Genomic DNA, 15,828 nt, shown 5'->3' with positions numbered 1-15,828 from the left:
GTTCCGCGGGGCGCAGCGCCGAACCAGACTCCTCGGGTTCTATAAATTTCAGAAAATCTTATCTTCCGGGACAAGGGGGATGCCGACTTGTAAAATGGATGAAGAACGGTGGATCCCTCGTGTGTACGGTCTCGGTCAATAAACTTCGGCGTGCCTCGTCGAACCGAAGGGCGGGATGGCCCATAATAAAGACGAATCGTTGCTGGCTGGTAAAAGTTGCTAAGTGGAAATTTCACGGGGCATCGCGGGAGAGCGGCTCCTCTCTACTTCGTTCCTCTTTTCCGGGGAAGATTCATGGAGTACGGAGAAATGAGAAGTAACGAAACCTTGCGTGATCGTACCATCGATTACATGAAATTTAGAATTGTTACTGCTATGTTCTAATTTGTATTCGTTCGAATTGATCGGTGGTTATTTAATGGGGAGTATTGAAAGTGTTCGGTGACGGAATGAAAGTGTTCTTCATCTATTAAGCGTACTTTTGGCCAAGGTACGTGAGCAAATCTGTGACGTAATAAATAAAAATCGAGGGTTTATAATAAATTTAAGCTGCTCATGATCTATCTATAGTAGCACAATGGACAGAGTAAGTCGCTACGAAAGTGAGAAGAAAGTTAGGCGTTCTCGGTTGCTTATCTGCCGGTTGTAAAACAATAATTGCGCATGGAACGTTAAGATCCAAGATTTACGAGAGCAGTTCCAAGACTGTGAACGTTTCGTTGTAAACTTTACAGCCAGGAAACACCGTTCTCAGCGAAGCTTCAAGATATCACACTGTTCGTGTTGTATTTTCAATGTCTGGCCAGTACCGGTTTATTCTACTCACTGCAGTATAGTTTATGGGAATCAGTACGCTCACAGAATTTTAATTTTCCTGGAAAATCTGAATCCATCGAATTATTGTTATTCTCTGTCATACACTTTAATCATTTCTACAAAGTCCATAGTAAATTAACGACTGTTAGAACAGCAACTGTTCCATTAAAATAAATACCATGGTTTGTCATTTGTCTATTTTCATGATAATGGAGCACTGTTTTTTGCACTAAAATTCTCCATTGTAGAAGAACCTGTTGTATCTTGAGTACATTTTTTGTTTCTATATTTTCTTTCAAAATTCCTAAATAATTTACACACTATCAACAGAAATAATGATATTTACAAAAGTTTAGACGACAAACTAATTAATTCTAACGTGAAAAAGTCTGCAAATCGTTGCAACTCCTCGGTTTGCGATGCGAGCATTTGCAACCTAATTTTTATAGGCCTCCTCATACATTATGTATAAACTAGTATAGCCAATTTTCCACAACAAATCCACAAACATTTAAAATTGGGTATAGGACCGTGCTACAACCATGTCCGTGGTACGACAGGCTCCCCTATTATTAGAAATGCATGCAAAAGTGACAGAACTTTATGAAGAATGTAATATATTTATTAACTGTACCCTCGGAATCATTAATAGCATGCTGCATGACAACGAAAAAAACGATACAATGTTGAACGCGCCCGTTTAAGCTGTTCCCCCGTCTGTTTGCATTTTAATATAGCGGCCGTGGAGATGCGCCGTGTCAGTGCAACAGGTGACATGATTCGAAATTGTCAACGTTTCGTCTAACGATAAAATCGGATCGTAGTTCACGTGTTACGCCCTTCTGCCGCCCGAGATCTCAGACAATTTCTGAAATTGTACCGCGGGAATCGGACGCGTTTCAACGCTGTAACGCGCAACGCATTTTAATGACGTGCTGACGTTTCGATGACGATCTTTCATTATGACGACATATTTCCTTCACGACTGGTGAAACTTACTTACACCTAAATTAGGAGTTTTGCATTTATAATATACATGATATCTCACTCACAATGGACAGTTAAATTATTTTTGGTGGTATTGGGAGTAAGAAGAAATGACTAACAATAACAGGAATTTATACGGTTTCAAGACGTGCATCTGGCGGTGATACAAAAATTCCCTCCACAGAAATCTTGAAGGTTATATCAAGGTCATCAATAATTTTTCCATATTACATTCTGCTTTTTATCATGCAACGATATTTTCGGCATTAAGACGAGTTCAATGTTCGAATTCAAATTCCTACTCCTTTGGGGTGCAAGCAATAAGAATTCGTTATTTAGGAAACGTTTTTGACAAAGCATACTTATTGTAAATACAGTTCATTAAGAAACAATCAAAGTCTGCTTTATTATGGTTTCAGCTCTAAGGATTGCGGAACGGTTCGGCGATTAAGTGCGAGCATTGCGCGACCTAACAAATAGGTATTTACAGTCAATTTATAGCTTTGTCTAATAGTTCGTGGAATTGTTTAATACTGGCTATGAAAAATTACCGCCATAACATTCTTCCCCCAGTCCTGCGGTAAATTAAATATTTTTCTCGGCTGCCAGCGTAACATACAAGCAAGTACGTGAAAGGGTTTTCGGTGGAAGCAGGCCCGCGATGAATTATTGACGGGGTCTGTGGTCGACTTCGTCTCGTTGGGAAAGTAATTTATTGCGTAACGGGAACCCTCGGCGAAGCTTGCAATAACAACTCCAGCCACGATCGAATATTCTTGTGCAAAATGTCACCGACAGCGGGGAAATATCGGGAATCCGGGATTAGAAATTCTGCCCGGTCAATTACTGAGAGGAGAGTTCTGAGAATTTCAAATAAAATTTTTGAGCGATCGTATTAAAATTCACAGACGCACTTTTAGAAACGGTAACAAGTTGTAGGAATTACGTAGAAATAATAGTGGTCTTTTGGAAAATTTATACGGAGTCTAATTGAATATTAAAATAATATGGAGTATCGTTTAATAATTGGCAATGGAATGCGGAACAGTTTAATATTGTCTGATGCATTGCGTTATGATATTAAAACAGGAAATATTGCCTTCTTTAGAGCTTAAACATGGCGAATAACGAAGAATTGTAAATGTTGTGCGAGCAACTCATTCTGAGACTGCGGTTAATCTTTCTAAAATGCGGAAAGTTTCTTTTACATGGTTCATAAACATCTACTATTAACTCTCTCTTTTATTAAACGCCTTAAGCTTCGTAAAATGGAAACCCAGCCAAAAGAAGAATGATGATCAGTGGTAGAAATGGAAGAATATTATACTCAGCTTCTTGGACCCTGTTTCACTCTAATAACTAGGTTTTAGAGGATTCATTGTCGAGTTAGAAGATTTAGTTACTCACAGCCTATTCTCAGTAATAAAAATTGTATTAGGTGCATCAGTGAATAATCCGTTAATTTCTATCACTTTTAGTATTCAATTTGAAAGATTCATTATTATCGTTACCTGAATATGCAAAATAGTCTATCAGAAAATTTTGACTAGTTACAAAAATTATGTTCTTATTTTTTGAATACAGTTTATTGTAAAACTCATTTCTATTCGTACCCTAATAGAACGTAACTATGTCCGTGTACATAAAACTTTTACAGCAACATGTAAATTTTATTCAACCGCGTCAATTTGCCTCTCAAACTATACTTCAGAACTTTATTACCGAACGATACTATAAAAATTCCTCGTCAGCTAAGTATATATCTTCCATAAAACATTCCCCACTTATAGTATATCGATAAATAGTAACCCTTTCACCGCGGGACAATACACTCTTACAACGACGATTAAAATATTACGACAATACATTTTCTCAGATCTTTTGCACCTTTTATTACGATATAAAAGTGCAGAAATTAGTCAATTTCTAAGTTTCCAAATTTTCATAAGTTTTTCACGTTTACTTACCGATTGAAGCAAATATGCGTTTATCGTTGGTAGTTCTAGTGTTAAGTATTTAATCTTCCCTCACGACGAATAATCAAAACTCTTATAAATCTCAAGAACTCCATTCTCTCCCATCGTTCCCATCTTTCCACGAGGACACCAACGTTACCATTCGACTGAAGAGTCGGACGTCCGTTCCCATGGACGACGGAAAGACCTGAACATAAATCCAAAATGGATACCGGGACCTTCTGCGCCACTGAATCCGCTCAGATTCCCATCGAATGGGCACGATGGTCGGGGTGAAAATATAATACCCGAGAAGAAAAGTCCTGGTTTCGGTCGATCAGATAATATCCGGTGTTACTTCGACCCAGGAACTTCCCAAGTTCGGTAGAAAAAAAGAGGGCCACAAGGGGATCCGGAGGACAGGTCACCTTATTCCATGGATTCGGAACGGCACAATGGTCATGGGGTTTTGGTCCATTCACGGGGGGAAATAACGACCGCGACGATTTCCAATCTTTGTGCTCGAAAATCGCAGTTGATCCTAGTATGGGGAAGAAGTGGGAGCTAATAGAACCTTGGAAACTTCTTGGCTTTCGCCTTAAGCCTCGGCCTGCCGATGCTGCGTCGCTATTGACCTATTTTTATATTTTATACGCAATATGGAACGAAAGCAGTCAGGTCGACAAACATAAAATATAGCGACACACATTACAGTACAGTTTCCACTCAGTCCTTTTAACTTTTTAGTGACCAGTGGGACGTATATATCTCGCTTGAGTACCATAAGTTGGAGTAACTTTGTCTCAAGTAAGAAAATGAACATTCTCGATTTTGCAGCTCTGCGAACTGTCAAATAGACGTTGATTTTTACGTGAAAAAGTATTTCCCGTAAAAGTACCTGCAAAAAGCTGCAAAATCGAAAATTATAATTAACGAAGTTACCCCTGACGGAGTCAAAGTTATCCCAACTTACGGTACCCGAACAAAAATTGATCTGAATGTAGCATATTTCCGCAACTTCCAAAGAGGCCCGTACTGCTCGCAAATTGAGCAGAAATTTGAAGAAGAAACAAATTGAAGAAAAATAAACTCCACAGTCTGCTGCTGGAGTGGCAGATTAAGTGTAAGTTACGATAAAATATTATCTTTCAGTATTTTTCGTCTATCTTAAATTCAAACGCGTTTTTCCCAAAACCACATTTTCCAAACTTGTCAGCATGATAACTTTGGCAACATTCAATATTTTTTCACGAACATTTCTCTTATCTACGCAGAATGACACATTACAAATTTTTTTACTATTTAATATTAAATCTACCACGACCGGTCAAATATCCGGTTTTGCTGTTCTAATTCCAACCTTTTTTAAAGGTTCGGTAGGTTTAGTGTTAACGATAAAAACTTCTTACAAAATGGCATGATTTTCATATTTTCCACAAATTGAAAATTCCGATTCGATGGCCCACTGCTACAACATCATTTTATAAGATCGTACTTGCATTTTTATTGTCGAGTTTTTTCAGGGAAATATCATTCTGCCAAGGAGGTCCCTTTTTCGTGCAGAGGTTGCTGCAGCCGCAGGGAATCCCGGCAAAATGTGACAAAAGTGTGTCAAAATAGTTTCCATCTTACAAACAAAGGTCCCAAAAATAAGATACAACTACAATATTTTTCATTTCATTCACTCGTCTCCAGATAAAAATTCCCAAAAATGATCATTATTTGCGCATCGTGAACGTATACGAGCCTTTAAGGTCGACTCGAAGGTCGAGTAAGGACGGACAGAAGAACGACCAATGGAAATTTCGTGGTTTCCGACAAACCATGCTTCCTCGGCTGGTGTTTTGCCTGCCGCTATTTACTCGTTTCTATCTTGGCGCGAATAAACCACCCCGGAGAGGATAAAGACGGCGGTTTAGGCCGAGCGCGCGTTGCGAAGAAGTCGGTAAGTGAGCTCTACGAGGCCGCCCGAAGGGTCGTGGGAAGGGAGAAAATAGGACGGCAGAAACACGTCGGTGAAATAGATTATGGCTGACGGGCGCGGGAGAGGAACTCCGTTATTCCACGAGGAAAGGAGATTACAAGATGTATCATGGTCGAGGCTCGCCGGAGGACTTTATGGGGCTGTAACCGTCACGGTAATCGAGTCCTTAATGCGGTGTAATAACACCGATCCGGATGTGCTTTCGCCGGATGGCCGATGAAAATGAAAGGAGAACGGTTGTGTCAAGCTGCTGCTCGCGGCTGATTTATCTATTTAGGATCCTTCTACAGGGTGTCCAAAAATAGCTTCGATTCCCGGAAATGAGGGATTCCTGAGATGATTTGAAAGAACTTTTTCCTTAGCACAAATTTTGTCCGAGGCTTTGTTAACGAGATATTAACGAAAAACCCTGACTAATCAGAGCATAAGTCTGCTGGCCGAGTTCTCGCGGTAACGTAAACAGTTTTTTAGTGTTATATAGGGTGAAGGTACAACCAAAAATACCGGTATAATACTGATATTTTACGTTTTGGTAGAAGTCCCTGGATATAACTCATTTAGTTGTAACTTTTCCATCCCGTCTTCTTCAGATAATGGTCTATCTGTGAAATAATGATTTTAAAAATTATATTGAGTATTATTGAAAGAGATTTCTGTACATTCGTGTTTAATAAGAATAAAAAATAATAAAAAATAACTAATGACAAAAATTGGTGTGTCATGGAAATTATTGAAGAAAAAATTCTTTTATAACATAATGATTATGTTCTAAACAATCAAGAACCAACAATTATTTATTCCAGAAGTGATAAAAGCTATAATAAACTGTACGTGTATTACAATTTTTATCAAATTTCTCTTATTCCTTTCTTCAAAATCAGGAAACAATAATATTAAACGTGACAGTCTCATTCATGAATCCTACTCAGCCGTGAAGAGGTTAATTTTTCATTTATACGTTCCCCGATTTTATTTCGACTGTCATTGTTTCATATTTACGTCATCTCATGCTAACGGGATTTTCGGTGAAATTCTGTTTCGAATGGATTCGAACAATGCAGCCAACATCGACCGACCGATCCGACAAGCTGATCGTATTTTCTGATAATGATTTACGGTATATAATATATTCAGCCTTCGTTCCATTGCTTTCGTTACATGGCCCCGGTCGGACGGATGTTATCGGAACGGCCTGCGGCTTGGTTTTTAATTTTTTCACAAATTTTCAACCTCGTGTTCTTGTTTCGCTGCTTTGGTAAAAAAAAAGCCACGGACTGTGATCTCTATAATGTATGCATACAGAAAAGCTGTATGAACCGTGAAATATTTCATTTCTTTGGCTTTAAACGTATTATTTTAAGTACTTTAATATATTATAAATAATACAAAAAACATTTGTAATACTTAGATAGATATATAAGAGAGAATATTTTCTAAATAAGAATTTCTCCGCGGTTGAAAACTTGCGGAAGAAGTCATTCCCAAAAATTTATATAAGTCTCTGTTCTTGTCTTAAATTAACTTGTCTTAATATTCAAGTCTTTATAATCCACGAGAATATATACTGTTGGCTTCATGTGAAATTAGTGCCATAGAAATTATTTTTCTCCAACTAAAATATAGAACCGTGTATGGTTTTCTTTCACTACGGAAAAGAATGAATTCTTATAATAAAGCATGTAAAGTAAAAAAGTCTTTATTACACTATAGGATGTCGTCAAATGAGGCAGGGGTTTATGGACAAAAATATCGGCTTATTACACACTAAAAATGTAGAGCAGATCGCTCGAAAAAAATACATATTATAAGGGAAAATTTAAGGATGTAATTAGTGGTAACTACTAACCTTCAAGGTAATAAAAATACATATAGCAAAAATACGATTTAAGCATTCCTGTCAATTTGACCGGCTAGCAGTGTGAGCGTACCTATAATATCAGCAGTTGCGGGTTAACATGCACTGTACAAAAGAAAGGAAAATACTAAATCTATAAGAAAAAAATAAAGAACAATATATAACGATATTTGCATTGTATTAGATTGGTGAAAAATACTGTTTTCAAAAACTGCACAAGCCAAGAACCATAAAGGCGAAGGCCAACTAACGTATAAGCCCAACACCAATCACACCCATCAACCAATTGTCTCTCCCAACCCTGCAATCCAAACCATCCCACGCATCTTCACTCGCCGACCAAGGAACAAAACTGATTCACGTGAAAGAATCCATGACACAGTTCCCCAAATATCACCAGAAACCAGCCAACGGATGAAGTCGTTTTCTCCGTCGTCAGAGGGGGAGGTGGAAACCGTGAGCCCATCGGCTCCATTCCGGCAGCCCCGAACAAAAGATGGGGCATAAAGTTGGCAGATGGCTTCAGTGGCAGCGTGAAGTGACTTTTAATAAACCAAGTGCTTCAACGACTTGCTCGAGAGACTTACCTCGGGAGGGGTGTGGAAGAGGGACCGGAGGCACACCGAGGTTTCTCCGACGGTTGTTGCCAACGGATCGAGAGGGGTTCGTCGCGGTGGTGCGCAAACCGGAAAGTGGAAATGGCGAGCTGCAGGGCTAGAGGGTAGGGGTTCTGCGGGCTGGTGTATCCCTTTTGTTCTTGGGGCGGGCGTTTTGTTTCAGGATTACGAGCTTATGAAGTATTCGCGTTTATCTGTGGCAACTACATGGCCGGGGGGTGGAGGAGGGGTTGGCGCGAACCTCGAGCGAGGCAACGAAAACCGACGACGGGGGCTGTCTGTTAATCTGCTAGCGGTACTGCTGATTTCGAATTAATTATCGTGTTGAACCGCTGGCTCTGCGCTTAATTCCTGTTCGCGCATCTGTCAACTACAACGTGAACGCGTTCCAGCTGATTTTTTAATGATCGCTGAATTTCACGCTGAATATTTTGGGTTCCCCTGGTTTAAAAAATTGCGGCCCGGTCCGCGAACCGGGAGAAGGGAAATTGCTGGGTGTCTGTTCAGGGCAGGTACGGTGGAAGACCTCGCGAGGACTGGATGGGTAGTTAATTAGAGAGAGAAGTCAATTAGAGGAATGAAAAGTTGCTCAGCTGTCGAGGGAAGTGGTGGTCTAGGGTGTTCGATTTAGATGGTTTCAATGATTTTCAATGATTCGTTCGATATGGGGTCATTTCACGCGAGATCGGGCACTTTTTGGAACACAATTTCGAATTTTTGATATATTGTTGTCTTTAGCGATATATGAACGAAGGATTTTTGAAAAGTTTAAAAATTGTTGATTTTACAGTTGTTTAAAATTTAGGGTCAGCCGTTTTTCAATAAATCATAACTATTGAACTAACAAACTCATCAAAATGATCTTTGGGGGTACTTACGATAGAGACATGAGAGTACTAAATAACAATTATTTCAGTTTAAAACAGCACTTAAAGGAAGCACCCACAAAACTCATTTTGATAAATTTGTTAGTTCAATAGGTATGATATATGGAGAAATAGCTGACCGTAATTTCAAACAACGGTAAAATCAACAATTTTTTAAATTTTCAAAAATCCTTCGTTTATATATCGCTAAAGACTGCAATATATCCAAATTTGAAAAAAATTCTCTTAATGAAGATTGATTTCTTGTAAGGTTTTATGTGTTGTACTGAAAGCTATCATTTGCTATTGCATGACAATATATACATTTGCTATTTTACGATTAAACTGCGAAACTTTATGCAAAATAACATTCTTCAAAGAGACGATAAATTTCAGATGTGATGATTAACGTTCCATCCATTTCTTAAGGACTCTATTCTGACAATAATAAAACAGAGAATGTATTAAATCTGATGTTACTCGTTTTATCTCATGAAAGTACCTAACCCAAACCTATCCAGCGGCTCCCTGATTTGGCATCAGGTTCGTCCGCACCCTAACAGCTCCCTGATTTCGTATCAGGTTCGCCTGTGCAGATTTTCCACCCTCCTCGCAGCTCCTCAGTTACGCGCTCAGTTTGTCTGCGCAATCTCATTCTTGTGACTCCTCGATTTCGCATCGGGTTCGTTCACGCGTTTCACCCTCCTGCGACTCTCTGATTGCGCATCGGGTTCAGTCACAAATGACTCGATTCCGAGAGGCTCCCTGATTTCGTATCAGGTTTGTCTTCGCTTTAAAAAATCCTTTCGCGTTAGATTCGTCCGCGCACCTCACTAACAAAGTGATAAACCATATTCCTTGGAAAACTCACCGGCCTTTCGTGCTGTTCGTGACCCTGACTCGTAACAAGGGTTTGGTGTATTTTTCACTAAAGTACCGGAATATAGGTCAACCATATCTCATAAAAGTACGTAATCCTTTTCACACATTTTCATTCACGCTAATTCCATTACTAATGAAGCAGTTCCTATATTATGAATTGTCTCATAATAAATCTACATTAAAAACACGATTTCATTCAATTCTTCTCATTTATGCGTGATTCTATTCTTCAGACGGTATGACTTGTCAATACGATAGAAGAAAAGAGGCTTACTTTAAAATGCAGACGAATACATTGAGATAATGCAGCAGCTCCGTCTGTTTCTTAATGGACCGCTGTATTATAGACTGTCTTCTATTATAATTTATACGATGCGCAAGTAATTGCAAGGCTGAAGAAACCCCGCAAAAAAAAAAGAAGAAAACGTAATGCGCATAGAATGAACATCGTGTCACCGAAATTCCCTGTCCGCCAACGCTAATCTTGAATTCACCTCGCCAGTTTCTAATTAAATGTCTCATGTTCCGAGCGTTCTCTTTTAATTTACATTTAATTAAATCCATCCGAACCGACTGTCTGCTGACCACTGCATCGTTTCACGAACGGGTTCCCTTATAATAATTTCGGCGAAATGCAATTACGGTCGAAATTATTCCCGTGGTCACGACGAGATTTCAGTTTTTGCAAATGTGCATCCAATCACACTTATTTTTGTTTCCCATGTATCTTTTAGTAGATTATCTGTTCATTTCGGTAAACTCAGATAACCGATAATTACCTATTATTTCCACACACAAGTGCAAATAAACATTGTCACTTGTGAGATATTATTTATCGTCTATAGGATTTTTATACAAACTGTTAAATAATAATAAGATCGACGAACTACTAAGAACAACTGCAAATCGACAATAAGGCATACGAACAATGTACAATTCGACATCGCAAATTTACGACAAGGGGAAATACCGAGTAATGGTCAGACATAGTAAAATTGCTCCTTGTCAATTCGTATCATTAGATGTTGCACACTGATATATATTTACCAGTATTTCTAAAAAGAAATACTGGTAAATATGTATCGATATTCAATAACTATTGATAGAAATGCAAAATTTTCCAACAAATTGATTACAGTCTGCATCTCAAAAGAGGTCATTCGCCAAGAACAGTCATCTACAAACAACTCTCCCCTTTAAGAAGCATTTTTCTGCCACGTGAGCTAGAAAAACACTGTTACTATTCTAAGAAGGGTGTATATATATCCGCGAAGCAACGAAAGGCATAATTTAACGCCAATAAATGTGTGTTGTCGTCGTAAAGGGGACGACGATTAAATATAGATGCATAAGCAGGATAATCAACTTTTACCTTATTTTCGATACCACCGTTGGAGTGAAGTCTAGCTGAAGAAATCCTAACTCCTGTGGCTTGACATCCTCCAAGCTGCTGTATCTCACGTAAGTGCAGGGCGGCGTAGAAAGATCTGAAAATAAATATAAAAAGAGTGTCAATCAGTTTGTGCCAGAAACACCTGATTAATTCCCTTTCCACTATCACTGATCGTGTAAAGAGTTATCGTGTAATATATGATTAGCATTATTATGAGGTCGTGAAGGTTCATTGGTGAATCAGAATTGGAACACCTTTACATTCCTTTAGGAAGAGTTACCTGGTTCAACCAACAGGAAAAACCCATAAATATATTATAGATTGCACATTCTATTGCATATTTTCTTTACCAGTAATAGATGCTTCTACGTATATGAATAAGTGTTGCGTTAGTGATTCTCAAGTATATCAACTTTTTCCTCTGAGTGATTAATTACTATTACTATTTCCAAAAAATGTTTTTGAACAATATATCAATCATACGAGGATAATAACTTGTACAATTGGTGAAACGTGACCCATCTCTAACTTCCACCATATTGTCAAAGACTATGGTTAAATGTATCGATATGTCAGTATATCAGTTTTCATTTACGATGTTTAAGTATTTCAAGGTTCTTTAAGAACTGGATTAAACTTCCCACTGTAATGATTACACCGCGAATGTTCAGATAAATTGATATTTTATTAGTTAATGGACAGAAATTGAGATCAAATAGACATTTATTTACTTCAGTATGAGTTTTTTCAAATTTCAACTGAAACGAATATTTCATAAAACTTTATGATTGTCACCACGGCCATATTTGTTATATTGGAGACTAAACAGACGACGTTGTTTAGACTATCACACAATACAGGGTATCATGTAACTCGTGGTATAACCGGGTATGGGGTGATCCTGTATGAAAAATTAAATCGAAAATATAGAATAACATTTTTTTATTTATGACATCGCTATTGAGAAAATCGACTTCGAAAAGTAATCTGAAATGCGCGTCCATCATGTTACTAAGTAGAAACGGATTGCAATGCACAGACACTCTATCCAAGTCCTAAAAAATTGTATTCTACATTTACGACTTATTTTCGCCCGTGGAATCGCCTACATACCTGATTGCACTACCAGGTATAAGAAACCGTAAACATAAAGAACGATATTATATGAATACTCAGTATTCATTTTGAGTGTTGGATTATCAATTAATAAAAAACTTTAATTCGTAGATAATATAAAAATTCTTTCTTTAAGAACCTTTCAGAAGGTTCACATTCCTGACAATTTCTCTCTATTACTGATTTTTGAACAGTTAGATCTGCGTTATAAATGAATAAAATCCACAGACCAGTCATGATACTCCCTTCAACGATCGCTAGATCAAGCCTGGAGCAAACTACTGTTCACGGCAACGCTGAATTTACTATCGCGCCATGCCGGCCCTGCTTTGTCCACGCTGTTTTTAGTGTTGTAACGGTGCCTGGATGCAATCCTGGGTCGACTAATTTCGTATTTGAACCATGTTCCCCGCTATGAAATCGATCATCGCCCGGTTTTGGACTTCTGCCGGCGCACCGCTTTGTTCCGCGGTGGAACGGCATGAAAGGGCTGGCGGGCTCGAATAACGAGCCGACGGTGTTAACGTCGAAAAATCAATAGGAGACCGTGTACATTCCTCATAAATAAATATGAATATCGCGTATCGCGGCCCTTCACCGTCGAGCGTCGAATGCAAATGCGTTACGACGACGACGACGACGACGACTGCGTGGAGCGGAGACATGCGAGGCAGTTTCAAATCGCGGGTAATATCGAACTGGTCGATGGATACTTAAAGGCGGTTCGATAGCAATTCTGTTCTCTTCAAGTCGCTAGAAAATATTGACGGAGTTGACGGGTGAGACTACGGATTATTGTAGAATATTGTGGGATATTGTAGTATATTGTAGAATATTGTAGAATATTGTAGAATATTGTAGAATATTGTAGAATATTGTAGAATATTGTAGAATATTGTAGAATATTGTAGAATATTATAGAATATTGTAGAATATTGAATATTGTAGAATATTGTAGAATATTGAATATTGTAGAATATTGTTATATTTTAGAATAAAGTAGAAGTTAGTTTACCTGATGTCGAGGAAAAAGGTGACCTCATGTTAGGCTTCTAAAAAATTGTAATCGATGATAAAAATTGGACGATTGAACACAGTTTGTCATCAGAAATGTACTGCAGATTCTTTAACTGGTGTATTTATATCTCAGAAATGGCATTTGTAAGGACAGTTTTTCTGCATGAATGAAATGTTTCATTCTATCTGATCAACGTTTGATAGGCAGAATCTAGTCAGTAACCTAATTCCTGGATTGTTCACTTGAGAGGTACTCATTAATTCTTGTCCTGACTAATAATTGAAGATTGCGTTCAGATAATTGGATTCTATCGTTTCACTGCCATCTGATTTTTAAAATTTTATTCATTAATGTATTCATCTTATTAAAAATTTGAATTTTATATGGAAACAAATGGTAAAGTAAAACTTACTTCACACTTCTCATTAAAAAGTTACATAAAGTACAGGATGAATGTAAGATGTTTTTCTTTATTACCTGAAGTCACTGAAGTACTGTTTTATTCATGATTGGAACTGCTTCCAAATTATAGTTACAAGACAGTTGCTTCGAAGTATTGATCCATCTATAAAAAACAACATGCTAAAATAGAATAGACGACAGAGAAAAAGAACGAGCGGAAATTGCAACAACGAATAACAAAAAGTCAGAAAACAATTAAAGCCCGGATCAAGCGGAGAAAAATTCCTCGCTGAATTGAAACGATCAGGACTTATTAATTACTCGTTACGTCATGCTCGTGATTAAACGTTTCTGTTGTCGAGTTGATCGATCGATCCTCTTGTTTTCCATGATTAAAGGGATATCTACTTGACTGGCCTATAGAAAAGTATTTGCAGAGCTTCCATTTATTCACAAATGAAGAGCTACAAGCTTTCTTACGCGACTAAACAATTGAAAATACAAGAACTTTTCAGCAGTTCAGAATGTATATCTATTGTTTCTAGTCTTCATTATTATTATTTGATTGTAAATTATTGAACTGTTTAAATGATGTTCAGTAAACTACAATGAACCACACCCTGAAAAACGGTCTACTTCTATTCCCATTTATAGTTCCGATATATCCAATCTATTCCATGTACGAATATGCAAAACAGAGTAAAATATTGTCTATTCTAAAGGACAGTAGAACACCAACTTCCGTTTTCATTTAAGAAAATTGTTAAATTAATGTAGATCAGTGATCACATTAATATGTCCAGGGACTATGTATTAAATCAAAATCTGAGATATTTATGCCAACAAAAATTACAGCACCCCATAAAAATCACTCCAAAAGAAGTAAGACAATTCGTCCTAAGTACCGAGCACGGGTCTACAAGAAAATATCTCACCGAATCCCTGCAAGAACAAATCATAAAACTCTCCGCCAGCCGGCAATAAATTCTCCCCTACCGAACCATTACCCCTGGAACCGTTTGCCGCTTCTAAAAAAATTCTTCGCCGCGAAAACAACGACCCGGGATGGCGGCAAAACAACAAGCCGGACAAGGATACGAAAACTTCCGAATCCCCAGCTAAGATAGGGGTAGGGGGTAGGATTGTTGGATGGACGAGTCGAGAGGATGCAACTTTTAGCCGAAGAGTTCCGAAGTCGCCTGAAGCATCTTCGGAGGGGTGTTCTGTATACCAGCGGCAAGACAGCAAGCATTAAACGACGAAATAGCTTTCCCCCCCTTCCATTTCGTTGTGGAGTAGGAAGAGGGGGTAAATAGGAGGGAATTTGTCCTATTTCAAAGCGGACCGGCAAAAAAACGGCCGATTGGCGGAGGCGTGGTGTTCGAGAACTCCGGGAAAAACAGAAAACGTCGGATGAACCACCGGCCCCCCGCGGCGGGCGTGAAAGAACCTCATCGATTTTACAATCTCCGCGCCCCCTGCCCACCCTCCACTCACCTTTACAGACTATTACCCCTTCCGCCCCCCACCTGATAACTTCGTCTCCCGAAATTTTCTCTCCCTTTCCTACCCGCCGTGATCTTCCGCATTTCAACCCCCTCTTTACCATCTCGCGCTCATCCCGCCTTTTCTTTCATCCACGATCCACCCCCCCCCCAACCACCGCGCGTTGCTTCCGCCATTTTTTTTTTCTTTCTCTTTCGGGTCGTATTACGTTCTGCTGATTCACAGTTAATGAGGCGAGAACGGAACCGTGAAGCTATCCCGCGTGAACCAAGGGTGCACGCGAATTATACAAAAATTCCTACCGTTTCACCCACCCCTGACCCCCTCTAGGTTTCTCGGGTCGGGGATAAATTCCAGCGTGACGGGTGGAAACGGCGAGTGGGGTCGCCGGATAAAGATTAAGAGGAATTTGTGCGAGTAATTTTGGGAGG

At 38.8% G+C, this 15,828-nt stretch overlaps 1 protein-coding gene across 1 annotated transcript in view; it reads right to left on the bottom strand.

Moving 5' to 3' along the window:
• Nucleotides 1-15,828, bottom strand: part of LOC107194134 — a 203,492-nt gene that overhangs the window by 115,711 nt on the left and 71,953 nt on the right. Inside the window, exon 2 of the mRNA XM_015583700.1 lies at nt 11,335-11,449. Within this exon, the coding sequence (XP_015439186.1) occupies nt 11,335-11,449 (115 nt within the window). The remainder of the gene's footprint in view (nt 1-11,334; nt 11,450-15,828) is intronic.

Source organism: Dufourea novaeangliae, unplaced genomic scaffold (genome assembly GCF_001272555.1).
Source record: "Dufourea novaeangliae isolate 0120121106 unplaced genomic scaffold, ASM127255v1 scaffold21, whole genome shotgun sequence".
NCBI lineage: Eukaryota > Metazoa > Arthropoda > Insecta > Hymenoptera > Halictidae > Dufourea > Dufourea novaeangliae.
This window is presented reverse-complemented; position numbering and strand designations above follow the sequence as displayed.